Source organism: Molossus molossus, unplaced genomic scaffold (genome assembly GCF_014108415.1).
Source record: "Molossus molossus isolate mMolMol1 unplaced genomic scaffold, mMolMol1.p scaffold_m16_p_8, whole genome shotgun sequence".
In the NCBI taxonomy this organism is placed as follows: Eukaryota; Metazoa; Chordata; class Mammalia; order Chiroptera; family Molossidae; genus Molossus; species Molossus molossus.
Genome location: NW_023425402.1, coordinates 106,223,533 through 106,242,083, shown reverse-complemented (window position 1 = coordinate 106,242,083; position 18,551 = coordinate 106,223,533). Strand labels below are relative to the sequence as shown.

The 18,551-nt window shown below is 46.4% G+C and overlaps 1 protein-coding gene across 1 annotated transcript in view; it reads right to left on the bottom strand.

The window, feature by feature from the left end:
• FNDC1 (fibronectin type III domain containing 1) overlaps nt 1–18,551 on the bottom strand; it is a 64,721-nt gene that overhangs the window by 19,208 nt on the left and 26,962 nt on the right. The window contains exons 9-13 of the mRNA XM_036248552.1: nt 16,532–16,720; nt 12,230–14,683; nt 9,983–10,083; nt 7,065–7,176; nt 5,812–6,216 (exon numbers count right to left, since the gene is read on the bottom strand). Of these exons, the coding sequence (XP_036104445.1) occupies nt 5,812–6,216; nt 7,065–7,176; nt 9,983–10,083; nt 12,230–14,683; nt 16,532–16,720 (3,261 nt within the window). The remainder of the gene's footprint in view (nt 1–5,811; nt 6,217–7,064; nt 7,177–9,982; nt 10,084–12,229; nt 14,684–16,531; nt 16,721–18,551) is intronic.

The following is an 18,551-nucleotide window of genomic DNA, read 5'->3' as shown; positions in this document are numbered from 1 at the left end:
TGGGGGGTCCGCTGGCCCATCCTGCCACAGGCCTGAGAACAGGCATTCTCGGGAAGCAGCAAGGAGACTGGGAAGAGAGTGGGTGAGCTGGTGCTCAGGATGGAGACAAGTCCTCCACCTGCAGGCTCGTCGGATTGCATTCTCTCCGCGCCCTCTGGCCTCTCGCATGTTCTAGAAGCAGACCGACTTCCTGCCTCCCCTACGCTCTAACTTTGCAAACCACACCGACTGAGTTCCCTGTGCTTCAAGAGTCCCTCTAACCTCCCACCCTCTCTCCAAGACTCGGGAGGTAAACCTGTGCTAGTCAGACTTCTGAACTTGCACATGAAGCTTGTAAACAATATTCCAATGATTACAAATTTCTCTTTACAAACAGGTTGAGCTTTACTTACAAAACCACTGGCTCTGTTATGACTGCAGAATCATCCTTGAAATGCAACTTATAGTATTTCATATGTGATTTATTTTCTGTGTCCCAGGAAGCCCTAATTATAAGAACTGTTATTTAAATGACTATATTAATGGTGGAACTGATATTACGAGCATGCATAACAACATGGTTAAGCAAGCTGAGTGGCTGTTTTTTTGGTGTCAAAAAAACAAAACACCACCATTTTTTGCCACCATTATCTGGATATTTTGAGCAGAAGTCTTTCTGAGAAGACGCAAGGAAATCAATGTATCATTTCTCTACTTGGCGGAATGTAGAAGCAGCTATAAAGAAAAGAATGTCTTTCTGTAGCTGGTAAAATCTTGTGGCAAAAAGTTTTCCTTTTCAAAAACATCAGAAGCATTTCTTCCCTCTTTGGGACCGGAAGTCCACAGCAATTATACCGAACTCAACTCAGCGCAACTAAAAGGCAGGGGGGAGGGGCAGGCAGAGAAATAGCCACTTTCTGAGACGCCCCTGGGCAGCGGGCGCTTTCTCCCTTGTATTTCTGAGCTCACCCTCACATACAACTCTTAAGACACACAGGATTCTACCCACTTCGCAGCCAAGGACACCAAGGATCTAGTGCGCCTGAGCCACACAGCTGTGAATAGAGCTAAAACTGACTTGGAACCTCAAACCCTGTGGCTCCGAAGACTGTGCACTTTACCCTTCATAAAACTGCCTCCACTTTTAAAGAGTTCAACTAACCAATGAAATTGCTCTTACACCCTCAGATGTTCTACTAGAATCCTCATTCCACGGCATACTAAAGGGGAAATTGAAGTAGAAAGTGTATGAACTCTCTTCCTTCAAAAACTACAGGCACCGATTTGAATTTTCCATTGTTAGAAAATCAGTGATCATTCCCTAGAGATATTCCAGTAGAAGCATGCACTGGCCTACTGTGAGCCTGCTCTGGACATCATGACAAAGCCCACCGGCAGAGGATGTCACGTTGCCTGTCCAGCCCCTCCAAGGAACAGAATGCAGGCCCGAAGCCGCCAGGGACCTGTGAGATGCCAGGGTCCACTTTACCGTGGCGGTGGTAACACTGGGCGGGTTCTGAGGGGGCCAATGAATGTCCACAAGACAGAAGTGGTAAATCATCCACCCTCAGGGCTCACAACCGTCACTGCACGAAAACCTATTAGACGTGATTTTCCCTTTCGTCACTCCAGTGTCAATATATCTGGATCCAAGAGGAATTACTTCTGGGCTGGTTCAAATCAGGCGGTTTTCAAGTTCATAGCACCGAAGGTTTGAGGTTCTCCGGCCATTATTCCCTGGAACAGGCTTTTCTTTCCCTCGTCCACTGAACTGTTAAGAACATAGTCTTGTTTTTCCTCATTATCGGTTCAGATCCATTTCTTTTCCCTGTTATTTTTGGCCAAGTCAAACATGAAAACATTGTATAATTTTTGCATCTCAGAGTGAACAAGAAAAGGGAAAAGTATAGGGTGTCCTTGGTGGATTCCGGGGGTTACGTGCAATTCCTGGAGGTGCTGCAATACCCCAGCGTGGCAGCCGGTCACAGAAATGATGCCTTTGACCTCAAACCGGGATCACTTCTTGAGGTGAGTGACAGTTACATCTGGCAAAAGTAAGCAGGGTACTGAGTAATTTAGTGCTCCCTTTTTTAAAAAAGATCAAGTCAGGCATATTTTTCTAAAGAAGCTCTATCTTGATTCCAAGTAAAAGTGACTTCTGAGATGTAATGGTGTAATTGCTTAAAATAAATAAATAAATAAAACCAACCATGTGAATGCCTTTGAAACCATTTGGAGCTATGTAAGACTGGATGTTTATGAGTCAACCCCACTCAATGTTAAAGGCTCCACTTCTTCATATAAAAGTGATGCCAGCCACTAGCCATGGGGGGATGGTTTATTCTCTTGAGTGGTTTATTCAGATGGCCATTAAAATATTCATGCAAAATATCACCAAAAAATTAGGGCCTCAGCTCCAGAGATATTTTAAAAAACTATAAAAAAAATAATCTCAGTAGAAGTTTAGAGAGGAGGTGAGTGACCGCCATTTGAAACCCAAGGATATTAGCAAAGTGTACGGGTTTGGTCCAGCTTCAGTGAAGTTTTCATTATTCTCTTTGTCTTTTCAGTCTTGAGAGCAAGCTGTGGCGGGCTGGGAACATTCCACAGTGACTGATGCTTTTCTGAGAGAGGTCCCACAGTCTGCCACAGGCGGTTGAAGATACTCGGCTGGCTCACCATATTTCCAAACACACGGTCACATCAGATCCGCTGCAGGAACAGAACCTGAAAGACAAGGGCACTGGCTCTTACTTCTCGGGTGGAAACGGAGATGCCTGTTGTGTAAGGTATTGTTTAGACACCCAAAGATGAAAGAATAGGTACCGTGAAGAAGCAGCATTCTCCCTACTGCAAGGACTTCAGTATCTGATGGGGAAGTCAGAGCAGGCAAAACGTATCTGTGCGCATGCGTGTGTGTGGAGGGAGAGAGGGTAAGGGAGGGGAGGGGAGGGGAAGAAGGGAGGGGAGGAGGGAAGGGAGGGGAGGGGAGAAAGCAACAATACATTGGAAACAAGTGTATAATACACATCTATACCCACAGGAAGATACACACAAGGGTGGCATCCATAACAAATGCAAAAGTATATCAATACACTTAAATCACTGGCAAGGCTGAATGACAGATACAGATAGAACGTTGTTTCAAAGCAGTGCTTTGAAGGGAAGGAGGCATGCTTTAACCAAGGGAGCCAAGACTATGAGATCTGAAAAGATGATTTTAAAAGTAGTGGGCTAGAAACAAAATTTTAGGACTTTGACAATGGCATATAATGACAAATGTTGACTAGATGAGGGTTGGGGGTGCTTGGAAGAGCAGGTATTCATTCACTGACACTAATGCTGGTTCTCAGTCATTATTACTACAACAGTAAACATGTCGGGCTACTAGGCTGCGAAGCGCCATGGCCAATGTCGCATGGTAAATACTGGTTGCGATACATGGACCCCAGACCTTGAGAGTGTGCACCGTGGACTGATCTACGCCTAACACACATGAAAGAAGGGGCTGAGGGGACACAGACTGGAGAGCAGAGGTAGAGGCAGGGAGCCGTGACGGGTGGTTCTGCGACTGTCACTCTGCGGAGATCAGAGCCTCCTACTGAAAGCCTCTCTCTGTCTGCGTGTCCGTCATTGCAGCGTTTATAGAATGTGTCGGCACATCAAGGTCATTACTACATGTTCAACCAAGAAATGGCAAACTTTTGTGTTTTATAGACAATGCATAGCATTTTCTAGAGTAAGTTTGACTCTGATTTTCAAATTGCAGTTGACCCTTGAACAACACAGGGATCAGTAGCATCAACTGCCCACACAGTAAAAAATCTTAGTATAACCTTAGACTCTTCCAAAACTTAACTACTAATAGCCTACTGTTGACTGGAAACCTTACCAATACCATAAATGGTTAACACATATTTTATATGTTATATATATAAAATACTGTATTCTTACGATAAAGCTAGAGAAAAAGACATTAAGAAAATCATAACAAAAAGACATTTACAGTTTTTATTGAAAAAAATCTACATATAAGTGGACCTGTGCATTAAAACCTGTTGTTCAAGAGTCAACTATATTTTTTAAATAATGAATTATAATATTGTTTAAAAATGATACTTTTTTCCTTAAATTTAATTTTTCCCCAGGACTTGTACTGATTTCTACTTATTTTGAAAATGCTGCCTAGAGGCAAGTTATTATTAATACTTGGATATTAGGGAATCCGAAGAATGTACATGGGTGAGGAAAAGAAATACACATACAGAGACAAGCAGAGAGAGGTTTACGGTTGTACTACAAATAAATAATACAAAAATTAGTAGATAATAATACAAGAAAAAACTGTTTCATGTACTCAAAACTGTAAACCTACTTTTGCCCACCCCTGTATATATATCATGACTTGCAAAGGAGAAACAACATGCCAAGAAAAATATCAACTTTCATGCCAAATAAAAGGCCAAAAATTACAAAGTCAATGGAAAGAACATCTAAAAGCCTATATAAAAGCAGACAAAAGAAAATTCAAAATATTGATAACAGTCATTAAAGCAAAATCCAAAAGTCACTTTTCTGTTTACAACCAATTATCAAGTAAATATCTATTCTAACCATAGTTCAGGTTTTAGAAATACATAAACACCTGAATGTGTGCAGAAGAGGTCAAGGAAAATGCACGCGACGTTCATACCTGCCGTCCGAAGGCGAACTCGGATTCACATTCACAGACGGAGGGAACTGCCTCCCCAGGGCTCCTCTTACTCAGCATGTTTCCTTGCTCTTCGGTGGGGATTTTTCATGTGTGAAATACTCTTCTTTAGTTGGAACTTCTTCGTGCAAAGACAGACTTCAAACAGAATTCCCGCCTTGGCCACGGCCTTCGAGTTCACGCCGCCTGGGGCTCATCGCGGTCCGCGGTGCTGTGTGAGAATTCTGGGCAGCAGACGACGGCGGAAGGGGGTCTTCACTCTGCATTAGCTTAGAGACAGACACTGCGGTCCACCTGGACCTGAGGGGCAGAAGGCGGGCTTGTCTCCTGCAAGCCTGAAGAAATGCAGGGCGACCTCTTCCGAAGCAGCTGGAACAGGGACGCGGCAGCAAAGATGACGACGTGTCGGCTCCACCACGACCTGACCGAAGTGTCCTAGCTCCGTTGTCTAAGGGGGAGCAGGCAGTTGTCGGGGGCGACACGCGCGGGCAGAGGACAGCCCGACTGGGTACCACGAAGCAGCGAAATGGTGCAGCCCCCGTCCCCCAGGGCAAAGCCCTCCTGCTGATCAAAAAAGGGTTCCGCCGCCAAACGTGCTTGGGAAACACGGCTTTTCTTGGAAATTCACAATACAAATGATCCAACAGTAAGAAATGCATTTAACTTTGGTTAAATCCCATAACCACAGAAACACACACACACACACACGCACACACACACATACATACATATATATGTATCCATCTATCTATCTAACAAGTACTAACCCTCTAATACCCAGGGAGACTTCGGAAATGCTGGTCCAAACGAACATCCCGTGCTTTAGCTAATTTTCTGACGGGTTGTGGAAAGGGTTGACAGAACATGGGAGGCTCCGTTACACTTGAATTTTAGGTAAATAGCAAACAATGTATCATGTAAGCATGTCCCGGGCAGTGTTTTTATTTGCTCCATCTGACAGCCCAGCTGTGGTACAGTGCTGTTGAACAAACCTTGTAGGATTAGAAACCCCCTAGTTTCCAGCCCACCGTGCACCCTACTGCTCCCTGCAGCCTTTGGGACCCTCCCCTGAAAGGTAGCAGGCCAGTTACCTGGGCTACCATAAGAATGGAGATGGTTACCTTCTTCAGGGTAGCACTCCGGCACCCCACTTGAGCCCATTATCAGGTTGCCATCTTCGTCATGCCGCTCCAGAGTCCCAGGGGGACAGGTGGGGACGGGGGTGGTGGTGGTAGTGGTGGTTGTCTGTGTAGTGGTTCGGATGGTGGTCGTTGGGCGCATGGTGGTGGTGGTTCGGTGGGTGGTGATCCTAGGCCGCAGGGTTGTGGTGGGCCGAGGGGTGGTGGTGGGTCTCGTGGTTGTGGTGGGGGCACGGGTGGTTGTCTTGATGACCTCCAAGCCCACCAGGGGCTTCCCTCCAAGACTCAAAATTGGCTTGTCCTGGGCACTGGCCAGGGGTTTGCCATGTCGCCCCTGCCCGAATAGGGGGAGCCCGTCAGGGCTCACCACCGGGGTCCCTCCCAGATCTGAAACAAAATCATATACAGTCTGTGCAAAGAGCGGACATGATCAGAGGAAATAAAAAACAAGTGGAAAGTGTCTTCATAAAATGTATTATTCTTATATTTTAATTAGTAAAAGAGACAAAGAAATAATTAAGAGGGGTATCAGCTGAGGTCGAAATGTCTGCTGCTACCCAGAAATTTCTGGACTTCCTATATTGACCATTAATTTCTATTACCTTATCTAAATTAATCAACAGTTCATCAATAGGCCCCATTACCCTGAAATAACTCTTAGTCTTTAGTAAGAAAAGTAATTCTTTTCTCTTTCTCCTTCCTACACCTAAGGAGAAACGTATTACTTTGGACCAGGGGTGGCAAATATTTTCTGTAAAAAACAGAGAGTAAGCACTTAAAGTCTGATGGGCCAGACAGTACCTGTTGAAACCACCCAACTCTGCCATTGAGGGCAGGAAAAGCCCTGGGTCCCCATAACCCTCTGTGCTTGAGCACTGAGACATGCCTTTCATATCATTTCCACGCGTCACGAACATTACTATTCTTTGATTTGTTTGGCAATCATTTAGAAACGAAAAAACCCTTCTGAGCACACGGGCCACACAGAAACGGGCAGCAGACAGGGTCTGGACTCCTGCTCACGGCTGCCAATTTCCAGAACAGAGCTGGGTACCACCTTTTCTAAGACAGTGGCTTGTATTGGAAGAATTGCTGACAGTTATATCAAGAAAAAAGCACCTGGCCCAAAGTAACGAGACCGAGAGTAGCCACTAAACATCAGGGAGAGGAGGGAAAGAGCTGTTATTCCACAGCGAAGCCAGGACACTTGTTCCTTCAGGACCATTCTCACTTACCCACAATGGTTTGGCCGTCTCCTCCTAGTTTCACCCGAAGAGGATTGCCTTGTGAGTCTTGGAGGTACCTTCCTTCTGCATTCAATACTAACCCACGATCAAGATCCACGACCTAAATCCACGACACAGAGTAAAGACTATATTGGACATTTCAAAATGTTCACATTCATCCAACCACATAAATACATGCATGAAGCTTCCACAGAAGGAAACCCTGAAGCAGCGGTTCTCAACCTGTGGGCCGCGACCCCTTTGGGAGTCAAATGACCGTTTCACAGGGGTCGCCTAAGACCATCGGAAAACACATATTTCCAATGGTCTTAGGCACCGAGACACCGCTCCTCTATCCATCTCCAGGCGGGTCCGTCCACGTGCAGATACACCCACATACAACATGAGGAGCTGTATTAAAGGGTCGGGCATTAGGAAGGTTGAGAACCACTGCCCTAAAGTAAGTAGGAAACATTATTTTTGTCAGCATCCTTCATAAGGTTTAATAAGAATAAAGTATAAAACAGTCATATTTCATAATTGCTTACCCATACAGGATGTAAATTAAGTTTCTAAAATATACAAAAAAATGTTCAAAAATACTTTTACCATTTAGTACATTGTATGTAAGGCTGAAAAGTAGGAAACAATCCACTTATGGAGGGCAGAAATTAAATATGTTATGACATATCCATGTAGTGGAATATTATGCAGCCAGTGAAAAGGACTGAAAAATTCTATATATATTGGCATATAATGATATGAACTCAGATTATAGGACTGATTATTTTTCAAAAATAAAAAATATTTATGTGTTTCTATAAGTATAAAACTGCAGAAAAAAAAATATCTGGAAGGTAATATCCCAAACTGTTAACAGTGATTAACTTTGAAAAGTGGTTTGAGCCCTGGCCGATTTGACTCCGAGGTTAGATCGTCGGCCTTCAGATCAAAGGGTCACTGGGTTCAATTCTGGTCAAGAGCACATACCTGGGTTGCAGTTCAATCCCCGGACCTGGTTGAGGTCATGAGGGAGGCAACCAACTGATGTGTCTTTCTCACATCAATGTCTCTCTCTCTCTCTCTCTCTCCCCCCCCCCCACTCTATCTGAAAATTAGTGGAAAAGTGTCCTCGAGTGAGGATTGAAAAAAGAAGGAAAGTGGTTTGAAATGCTATTATTTTTTCCATATCTGTCTGAATTGTTTTAACCTCTGGCAATGAACATGTATTACTAATGTATTAAAAACATGAAATGTTTCTATTTTACTGTTAATGTTAAACATCAAAGCTACTACAACAAAAACAACTTAATTTGTAATTAAATTGCCCTATATAGTATGTTTGCATAAAGCTTATATTCTAAGGAATTATAAAACTTTCTATTAAAGCCCTGGCCGGTTTGGCTCGGCGGTTAGAGCGTCGGCCTGCGGTCCGGAGAGACCCGGGTTCTGTTCCCGCTAAGGGCATGTACTTTGGTTGCAGTTTGTCCCCGGCCCTGGTTGGTCGTGCGGGTGGCAGCCACTCGATGTGTCCCTTCACGTCGATGTTTCTCACTCTCTCTCCCTTCCTCTTTCTCCCTCCCATTCTATCTCTACAAAAAATGGAAAAATATCCTCGGGTGAGGATAAAAAAAAAAAACAAAAACAAACAAAAAAACTTTCTATTAAAGAACAAATTCGCCCTGGCCGGTTTGGCTCAGCGGTTGGAGCGTTGGCCTGTGGACCAGAGAGTCCTGGATTTGGTTCCCGCTAGGGGCACATACAAAAAAAAAAAAAGAACAAACTCATGCTCCACACTAGTGGTTCTCAATGTATGATCCCAGCCCAGCAGACTCAGTGTCACCTGGGAACTTGTCCGATATGCAGATTACCTGGCCCTCCCACACCATATTTGACAAACCCCCAGTGACTGTGATGCTCACTAATATTTGAGAACCACGACTCTGTACCATTCGGCCAGTGAAGGAACCCTGCAAAGAGGCCACTTTATTGGGTCTTGGCTCAGTAAGTAAAATAAGGCTCATTGATATAAACCCTACTTTTAAATTCTACCCTTACAGTTCAATTCACAAGTGTTTACATGACATTTGCTGTAATATGCATTCTTCCTGCAATATATTTCTGTTCCTTTGAGAAATGATAAGATGTATCTTTAGATAAACATTTCATGAAGTCTTTCAATATGTTTTCCTAAACCTTACGGTTATAAATGGGAAGTGTTGACTGGGAATTCCACCACGAATAACTTATTTATTCTTTCAAAAACTATTTTAAATCTCGGAATATTATAAAGTGTCTGCTCAACGCACCCCAAATCCCTAAACATGTATCTTAAAATGTTTAGTCATTTAAGAAGTTAGCCATTTAGCTTAAACACACATACAATACTGAGACTTCTTTCTTATTTTAGACAAGCAATAATTACTGACAGATTCAAAAGGTGATCAGATCAAACTTGCCCATGTGATTCAGGCAGTTTGCCTATTGATTCTTGTTTGTTCATTTTTACCTTCCTTTTCACAAAGGGTTTGGGACAATTTACAGAACAGATGTGTACTATTAATTGAGTAGTAAACAAACAATAAAGTGGGGAATTAGAAGTTCGTGTGCGGGGCCATGTCTCGGGTTCTATGTCACTGCTGTGGTTAGGCTATGCCTTCGTCTGAGCTCGCTGCCAGTCGAGGCAAATGAGAAACAAAGGCCCATGCCTTCGCTTATTGACTATGAGAAGAAAAACTAGTCAGGAGAATCAAAGATTTTTCTGATTGCTGGAAGCAATGTATGTAGTATAGCATATTGACAGACGAGTGGTTAAGACTAGAGGAAAAGAGGAAAAAGGCTGCTTCATTATTGTTACACAACGTCCACCACTTTTCTCTTCCCAACAGCATGAGGACAACTGAGATGTGGAAAGAAGTTTACCCTACCCACTTTGTTCCTTGAGGGCCATTGATAACTCTTTGTCCGCTCGGTTTTCCGTTACTACCAGGCAGTACTCTCGCTTCTACACTCGGTCTGCCATTATAACCTACACAGTACAGAAACAATAAATAACCTGGTCAATGCAACATTCCTGCAAAGTTGGCTTCATACCAGTCTATAAGCAGCAACACATCATTTCAAAGAGAAACACTAAACAGAATTTTAACCCAATAGCTCATGTATATGAGATAACGATAATCTAAACTGTGACCTCTACGTGATGAATGTGAATGTCAATCAAGACTACAGTGAAGGCCTGGCCAGGTGGCTCGGTGGATTGAGTGTGGTCCCATGGACTGAGAGGTCCCGGTCAGGGCACATGCCTGGGTTTCAGGCTCGATCCCCAGTAAGGAGTGTGAAGGAGGCAGACAACTGATGTTTCTCTCTCACATGTTTCTATCTCTCTCTCCCCATCCTCTCTCTCTAAAAAAAAACAAAACAACAACACACAAAACAGCCCTGGCCAGTTTGGCTCAGCGGTTGGAGAGCCAGCCTGCAGACCAGAGAGTCCCAGGTTCAGTTCCCGCTAGGGGCACGTACCAAGAAAAAAAAAAAAAAAACCACACACACACAAAAAAACACAAAACAAAACACAATAAACAAGCAAAAAGAATCAATTAAACATTTAAATCAATTAAAAACATTAAAAAAATAATTATTAAATTTTAAAAAGAGTACAGTAAAGTCACGGTTTTTTGACAGTATTGGGGAAATGGGAGTGTTCAGCAGCAGTAAATTACCCAGATGAAGACTAAAGGCCTTAGTAGCTGTAGCTTTATTTTAACCAGTCAGAAGTTGGGGGCGGGGCGTAGGGTTGGAAGGACGGAGAAAATTGTCTCTAAAATGTTCTCTGCTGCCCAGCACTTCTCAGCGGATTTACTAAGCTCGTCAACTCTTTCTGGCCGGCTCATCATCAGTCACCGAGCCCAAGTGCACAGTGCTGACTCAGCTTGCTGAGCTCCATGGGGCTGCTGGGGAAGTATCTGCTCAGGGAGGAAGTACGAGGTCCAGTTAGCAGCCCTTTCGGTTGCTGTGTCTGTCTGTCCCTGTCTCCTGCCTTCCTCTCCATCTCATGCCATCTCGGCTACAGGTCAGATAAGGCCCGGCTGGGAGTACTCTGTGGTCCAGCCCCTCTGTGGGATAAAGCACTTGGGCTCTCTGACAACAATTTGTAGGTCAGAGACTTATTTCGTTTGCTCAAATAGTTAATGAAAAGTAAATATTGACTGAGTGCTATGTACAGGGGCACGTTTTACATTTGTTATCAGGGTCTTAGGCTTGTTAAAATAGTCCATTTTAATGGAAAACTGGCCTTGACGTGAGGCACGTGTTCCGTCTTTACGTTGGGCTAAACTAACAATACGTTGTGCAGATGAACAAATACTAATACACATTCATTCAGAAAGGTTCTATTAAGCCCTGATTCCATGCAAGGGGAGTGCAAGGTGCCACTTAACTGAATGAAGACTTAAGGGAAATACCTTCAGTCCTGCCCTGAGGTCCATGTGGACTCCAGTTCACAATGATAGCTGTCCACTTTCCGTCCTCAGTGTTAAGTCACACATCTGCCTATTACAAGTGTGTGTGACAATCGTTTTTAACATGTATTTTCTACAGGTTTTAAACAACATTCACTGAGTGCAACATCTAAGCAATTCATAGCCAAGACATCTGAGTTTGCCCCAGGGAGTGTTCGGCTGAGATTTGCATGCAGAATCAACAAGAACATGATCAAGGTACACAGGACGTATCTGATTCTTGCTGCATTCCTTGAATGTACCCTGACATGTGAACAACTAAAATAACCCAAACACAGGAACCTGAGTTTGGCATCATGTCTGGGACACATTTTCACAGGCGAAGAGCATACGCCTAGGAATTCAAAGGGCAATGTAGCTAGTGGAGTGACCGAGGGCTGTGGATCCGTGTTGGGGTTGGGATTGCAGCTCAGTCACTTCCTAGCTGTCTGACCCGGGCAAGCCACACAGGTCCCTCTGCCCCCGCTCCCTCATCTGAAAATCAGAGAAACCCTGCAAACCCTACCAGACAGTTAAGAGGACGAAATCACGTCATTTGCAAAGCTGCTCACACGGTGCTTGGGTATAGCAGAGCTGGATAGAAAGGAGCTTCTGGGTAATTGCTATGGACACTACTGAACACCGCAATGAAAAAGCGAGTTAAAAACAAAATACCTTGTCTGAGAGGGGGTCTCACAGGCGGGCGTGAGAAAGGGTTCCGGAACCTTGAATTCATCATTCGCTGTCGCAGGGACAGCATGGGGGTGGTGGAGGTGTAGGCCGGAGGGGCGCGCGTGGTGTAACGTGGCCGGGCAGGGGTGCCCACAGGGGCACTGGGGACGCCAGGGCTGCGAGGGGGATGTCTGGGCGGGAGGTGGGAGTCTCTGGGGGAGCTGCCTGGAGGAGGAGGATGCTTCAGAGTGGGGTTCTCATCCTGGGGGGAGCTCCCTCTGCGGGGAGCAGGCACAGTGGCAGACTCTGTCTCAGCACTGTTCCCATCTGCGTACTTGCTGCCCCTGGGGACGGAGGAGGGCCACTTTGAAACAGAGGAAGATAGTGGGTCCTCATCCTTTCCTCTGAAAATCCCAGTGTCTTCATCCTCCTCCTTGGCGGAGACGGACTGCTGAGATTTAGACGTCAGGGGCTCCTTCTTGGATGGTGTGGCCTGAGACTCCCTGTCATTCTTCTCCACCGCTTGGGGCCCTGCCCGGCCGGGGACCCTGGAGCGGGCGGGGGCATAGGGCCTGCCGGGCCTCGGGGAGGAGCCCGTGGGTCTGCGGAGATGATTGTAGCCGGTGCTCCCGGTCGGAGCCTCCACCTGGCGGTGCTTGGGAAGGGCCGCGGTGGTGTCCTTGGCCCCGGCCGAATGTGCGGGCGCCTGGACACCTTGGGCCTCTGCTTCTGTGCTGTCGTCCTGGTTTCCACCATATTTGCTCTCGGAATCCTCATTCTGATTCTGGGGAGACGTGGGGGGCGCCCCTCGGGAGCTCGTGGGGAGGGACGACTCTCTGCTGCTGGACCAGTGAGCGTAAGGGTCGGAGGAGGTGCTCTCCTGCGACGCAGGGTGTGGACGCCCAGCCTGGGGGAACGCGGGCTTCCTTCTGGGCGCGCTGGAGCCGGGGTGGTGCTGGGACTGCGCTGCAGGCAGCCGAGCAGGGGACCTCAGCGTTTTGACAGAATCCCGTTCCTCACCCGAATCTGTGCTCTGTTGCACATCCTGCGCCTTAGGGGACAGAGATGTGTCCGGAAGGTGCGCAGCTGCCCAGGTCCCCGCGGATTTGGGGTTCTCTGCCAGGGGCTGCTTCCGCGGAAGGCTCGAGCCTCTCTGGGGGCCCCTTCTTAGGTGGTCCATGCCCCGGGAGGCAGGCTGCCTGGAGGAGGAAGGCACGTGGTCCTGCACCACCGTAGCTGAAAGGGGCCTTTCGTCTTCTGCTTCGCTCTCCTCCGCGTGGATGCCGGAGCCACGCCTAAGATCAGGAGCTGGGTGAGAATTCCCCCTTGCGTAAACTCGGGGAGACACGGTGGACAACGGGGAGCTGGAGGATTGCAGTCGGGGTCCTCGGCCAGAGCCGAACCTGTTCGGGTATCTACCATGGGCAGCAAAGGGCTTGTTCCTGTGCGCACTGGAATGGCCAGAGGCGGCTGGACCTGTGGGCAGCCGGGCCCGGAGCGTCTGGGCCGTGACCTCGGCCTGCCTCCCTTCATCTTCTGCGTCATCGTCACCATCGATGTCCCCTCTCCCAGGGACCTGCGTCCTTGAGGTGAGGCGTGAGGAGGCCGGGGACGGCTTGGTAGGGCGTGTTGGCGCACTAAGCTTAGCGGCTGGGACATCGTGACCATCCTTACGGCCCCTGGAGAGCGGTGGTGCTGAAGCCCTTGAATTTTCCTCCCCAACCTCAGAATGGGGAGCCCTCCGAGCGGGCAAGGCCGGTTTTGTGCCATGGTGCGCTGGGCTTCTGTTGCGCGGGGCACTGGAGGCCGACTGGCGGCTGGGCCACTGGGCTGGCCGGGCAGGGGATGTACTCTTGGGCCGCAGACGCTCCAAGGAGGCGTCTTTGAGGTGGGGGGAGCCTGCAGCTGGTTCTCCCTCCTCTTCATCCAGTGAATCATTGTCCGTAGAGCTGGAAGGCAGGTTGGCAGGGCCCCGAGGGCTGCCTTCCGTGGGGGTGTGGGGGACAGAAGAGGCAGAGGCCCCCACACGAGGGTGGGAAGGAAGGGAAGAGCCAGGCTTATCCAGACCTTCCTTTCGGGGCAGCGCTGGGGTTCGGACTCGCACTGGAGTCCTTCCAGAAGCAAGGAGGGGGTGCACAGTTCTGCTGGGTGGCCTCTGCTGTCGCTTCTGGTCCTGAGTCTCCGATGGCAAGGTTGGTGGGTCCCCTTGGGAATTCAGCTCCTCCTCATCTGTGAGCTCTGTCGACTGGGGTTTTCTGGGCACCCCACCATTGACCAGTATTTTGTTTTTCAAGTCAAGAAGAGGGTTCTTGACATTTCGGCCTTGGGGAGAAGCAGGCGAAGGGGTGTGTTTTGAGGAAGCCGGGGCTTTGGGAGAAGAGGGCGACTCCGGGGTCCCCGGTTTCCAGCTCTCTTCCGGGTCTGTTTTCTGCTGAGCATCAGACTCGCTGGTCCTGCCTAGAACAGAGTTTTAAAAATTTGCCATCGAAGAGGAAATTCAAAAGCTATGCAACACAAAGCAAGCATGACAGATGGCCGTGGACGCATTTAACACTGGGCATTAATCACCACTCATTCTTCAGAACATTAACAGCAATCTCCTTTAAAGTCCTCTTTTGCACCCTGGCCGGTTTGGCTCAGCGGTTAGAGCATCGGCCTGCGGTCCGGAGAGACCTGGGTTCGGTTCCCGCTAAGGGCGCGTGCTTCGGTTGCAGTTTGTCCCCGGCCCTGGTTGGTCGTGCGGGTGGCAGCCACTCTATGTGTCCCTTCACGTCGATGTTTCTCTCTCTCTCTCTCTTCCTCTCTCTCCCTCCCACTCTATCTGTACAAAAAAATGGAAAAATATCCTCGGGTGAGGATAAAATAAATAAATAAATAAAATAAAGTCCTCTTTTGCTTTAAATATAGTTCTAGAAAATATGTGTGAATTGAATTTCTATATATTGACTTAGGTTATGCCATAGCTTATGATTTGAAGGAATTCTCATATGAGTACTTTGAAGTAATCCATTGATTTTGCAAAAGCAAGATCATATAGAGGATTTTGTTAATAAAACTAATTTTCAGTGTGTTACAAATGTATCATAGCCATTCTTGACAAAGTAAGCAGGAAATTCATAGAAACCTGGCGTAAAATGTTGAATGATTTCTACTCATAATGACATGGGGATGTGTTGTGTGACGGGCAAGTGACTTGGGTGAGTGACATATTTGTAATTTTTGAGGCATTACAAACTAACATGTCCTTACTTTTCTTCTCCTCCTCTATCAAAATCTCTTTAATGGGCCCTGCTCAGCAGTTAGAGGATCGGCCTGCGGTCCAGAGAGACCCGGGTTCAGTTCCCGCTAAGGGCACGTACCTCGTTGCATACAGTTCTGCAACCGACCCTGGTTTGTCCCCGGCCCTGGTTGGGTTGTGCGGGTGGCAACCACTCGATGTGTCCCTTTCATATCGATGTTTCTCTCTCTCTCTCTCTCTTTCTCTCCTTCTCACTCTATCTGAACAAAAAATGGAAAAAAAAAAGTCCTCGGGTGAGGATAAAAAAAAATCTCTTTAATGAATACATTTGTAATTCCAAAATAGAGCCAAAAATAAAAGACTCCTGAGGTAGGCAAAACATTGTGTACCTTCAATGCACCCTTCCTTGCGAGCAGAACTGAGTGAGGAGAGAGAATGTCGGGAAGGGGAATTTGTATAGCAAAGGGGAATCCAGGGAGAGCAAACTTCATCTATTTCTTTTCTTCCAGGACAGAACTGCATGCTATCCGGGTGCCCTGGGGATCTCACAGTATGTAATGCAGGAGAGAGCTGCCGCTATCTGGTGTGAATGAGGGGAAGCAGAGAGGAAATGACCCTCCAGAAGCACCGGCTCCCTTTCCGGAGGTCATTAACTTGCTTCATTTTGATCCTGATCAGACAAACAAGGTCACCGAAATGGAACACAAACTAAACATTTCAAATGCTATTTAGAAATTCAAGAAAGCTAACAGTCAAAAATGTCACATTATACTTGTAAATACGTTCCTCCCCCGTCACCAGAAACTCCAAATCACACAGTGACATACGTACGATTAATCACATAACTCATACATTCATGTTTCTGTAATATGGTAATAGTCATTAGTGTTATTAGCAATCAACATTTTAGGCTTTGGGGAGACTAATTTCTAAAGAGACTATAAAACGTTCTAGAAATCACGGAGCAAACTTAGCCCAAAACATCATGAAAACCCAAGAGCCATGATTCACAGGAACACCCACCACCTGAAGCAAAATGAGGGGAAGAGAGAAACACACATGCTTACCTGTTGGCAGGGCGACAACGAAGGCTTTGGAGTGAGGCCCCATTCCTCTCCTGTTTGCGGCCCGGATTTTGAAAAGATAGCGCTCCCCAGGCTGCAGACCGTCCACTAGGGCAGAGGTCGTCTCTCCGGGATAGGTGAGGGACTTTGCTCCAAATGGCTTGAGAGCCGGGGCGTATGAAAGAATGTATTCTGAAATGATTTGGCAGGCGGTTGGAAGGCGGAACCTGAAAACAGTCCTGTGTCCAGCAGACAGACTGTGCGCGCAGGACTGGTTGGAACGGGCCTCACTGAGACCCATGCTCTAGCGGTGCACGCGAGGAGGCAGCGGGGCGCAGCCGCGGGGGGTGTGCTAGCCTCCCCTAGGGCCTGGGGCCTGGGGCCTGGGGCCTGGGGCCTGGGGCCTGGGGCCTGGGGCCTGGGGCCTGGGGCCTGGGGCCTGGGGCCGGCCCGGGCTGAGAGCTGCCACGGTCCACTCTCTGCCAATTCAACGTACGGAACCCCGGAAGCCGGTCTGCATACACTTTACCAAAGACATTTAGAGCGAGTTTGGTAGTTACAGGGGAGTTGACTAGGACAGAATTAATACGCCCTGAATGGGAGAAACCGTGGAGCAAGAGGTGGCGGCTGCTAGGGGCTGGTTCTGAAGCCCTGTGCCGTCTTCAAGTTCCAGTTCATTAGCCTGGGCTGTTTGGGTCTAAGTTAGGACAACTGAATTTCATGCTTGGAATATCATTTCCCTTTTGTAGGAATGATAAAAACTTCTGAATATATGCAGGTAAGAATATTTCACAGTATTTTCAACTGTGAGGAAAAGTTGCTAAGTCATAGATTTATGCAGTATCTAGTGCTTCTATCTTTAATTGGCTCCATCTATAAACATCTAATGCCCTTGACTGACAATCAGAGCAAATTCAGTCCTAGGACCTAACATATCTCTGTGCTTATATGGAAATATTGTCACATGAGGACGCCGTGCCTTAAAGCACAATTCCACCCTCAACTAAAAACAGCCGTGCCTGTTTCCTCCCAGTGAACTCAAGATTTACAAAACTTACCAAATTAATATGGCCAGGAGCTGACCAAAAAAACTGACTTACAGAAAAACCAAGCAATTCTCATGCTTCCTGTGGGCGCACGGAAGATATTTTCTTCCACCTAAGACCTAATCTTTAAAAAGTATATTAATTTAAAAATTGCCCACCAAAAATGCTTTAGCTGGATTTGTAAAAAAAAAAAAAAAAAAAAAAAAAGCAACATTCTTTTCTTGTTGAAAACGAACAAACTAGTCATTTGTAGTGGTCAAAAGTCAGAATTAAAAGAATGCACTATGCAATTTGGAAATTTAGATTTTTATTTTTTTTATGGATTCAGTTCATTTGGAAAAAATTTACCCATGTCAAAGTATATTCTTCTATTGTGTTTTCTATTTCTCATACATAAAAAATGTCCCAGTATAATTATGAATTTTCAATCCCGCCACTACACCTTTATGAGAACTACTTAAAGCTGGGGTAAGAGCTGTGAGTTCTTTTGGACATAAAAACGCAGCAGCTGCTATTATTTCTGGTAATATTAAATGGGCTCCCAGAAGCTTCTTTCACCAGAGAGAGAGAAACTAAGGTGTGGAGAGGGAAGGAGACTCAGTAGCACGGTGACAATGTGCTCAAGGAGCAATGATTGATTTTCTTATAACTAAAGGGAGGAGTGAGCCAAAAACTGTCCTCTTTCATTTTCCAGAAGCCTTTGCAACATCACAACAACACTCAATTCAGAAGGAGTCAACGTTCAACTTTTTAGAAAAAGAATGATTTAAAAGGGCCAACTAAATATTTCTTCTCTTCATTTGTTTCTAATTTATTCCACTGGGGAAAAACTGAGCAAGAAAAGTACAATATATTCTTTTAAAAACTGGAAAGTGAGAAAACATTACGTTCAGTAATGACTATCTCATGTCTATCTTCCTTCTATTCCATGAAAAGGTCCTTAGGTCAACAAATAACTTACAGTTGTATACAAAAGA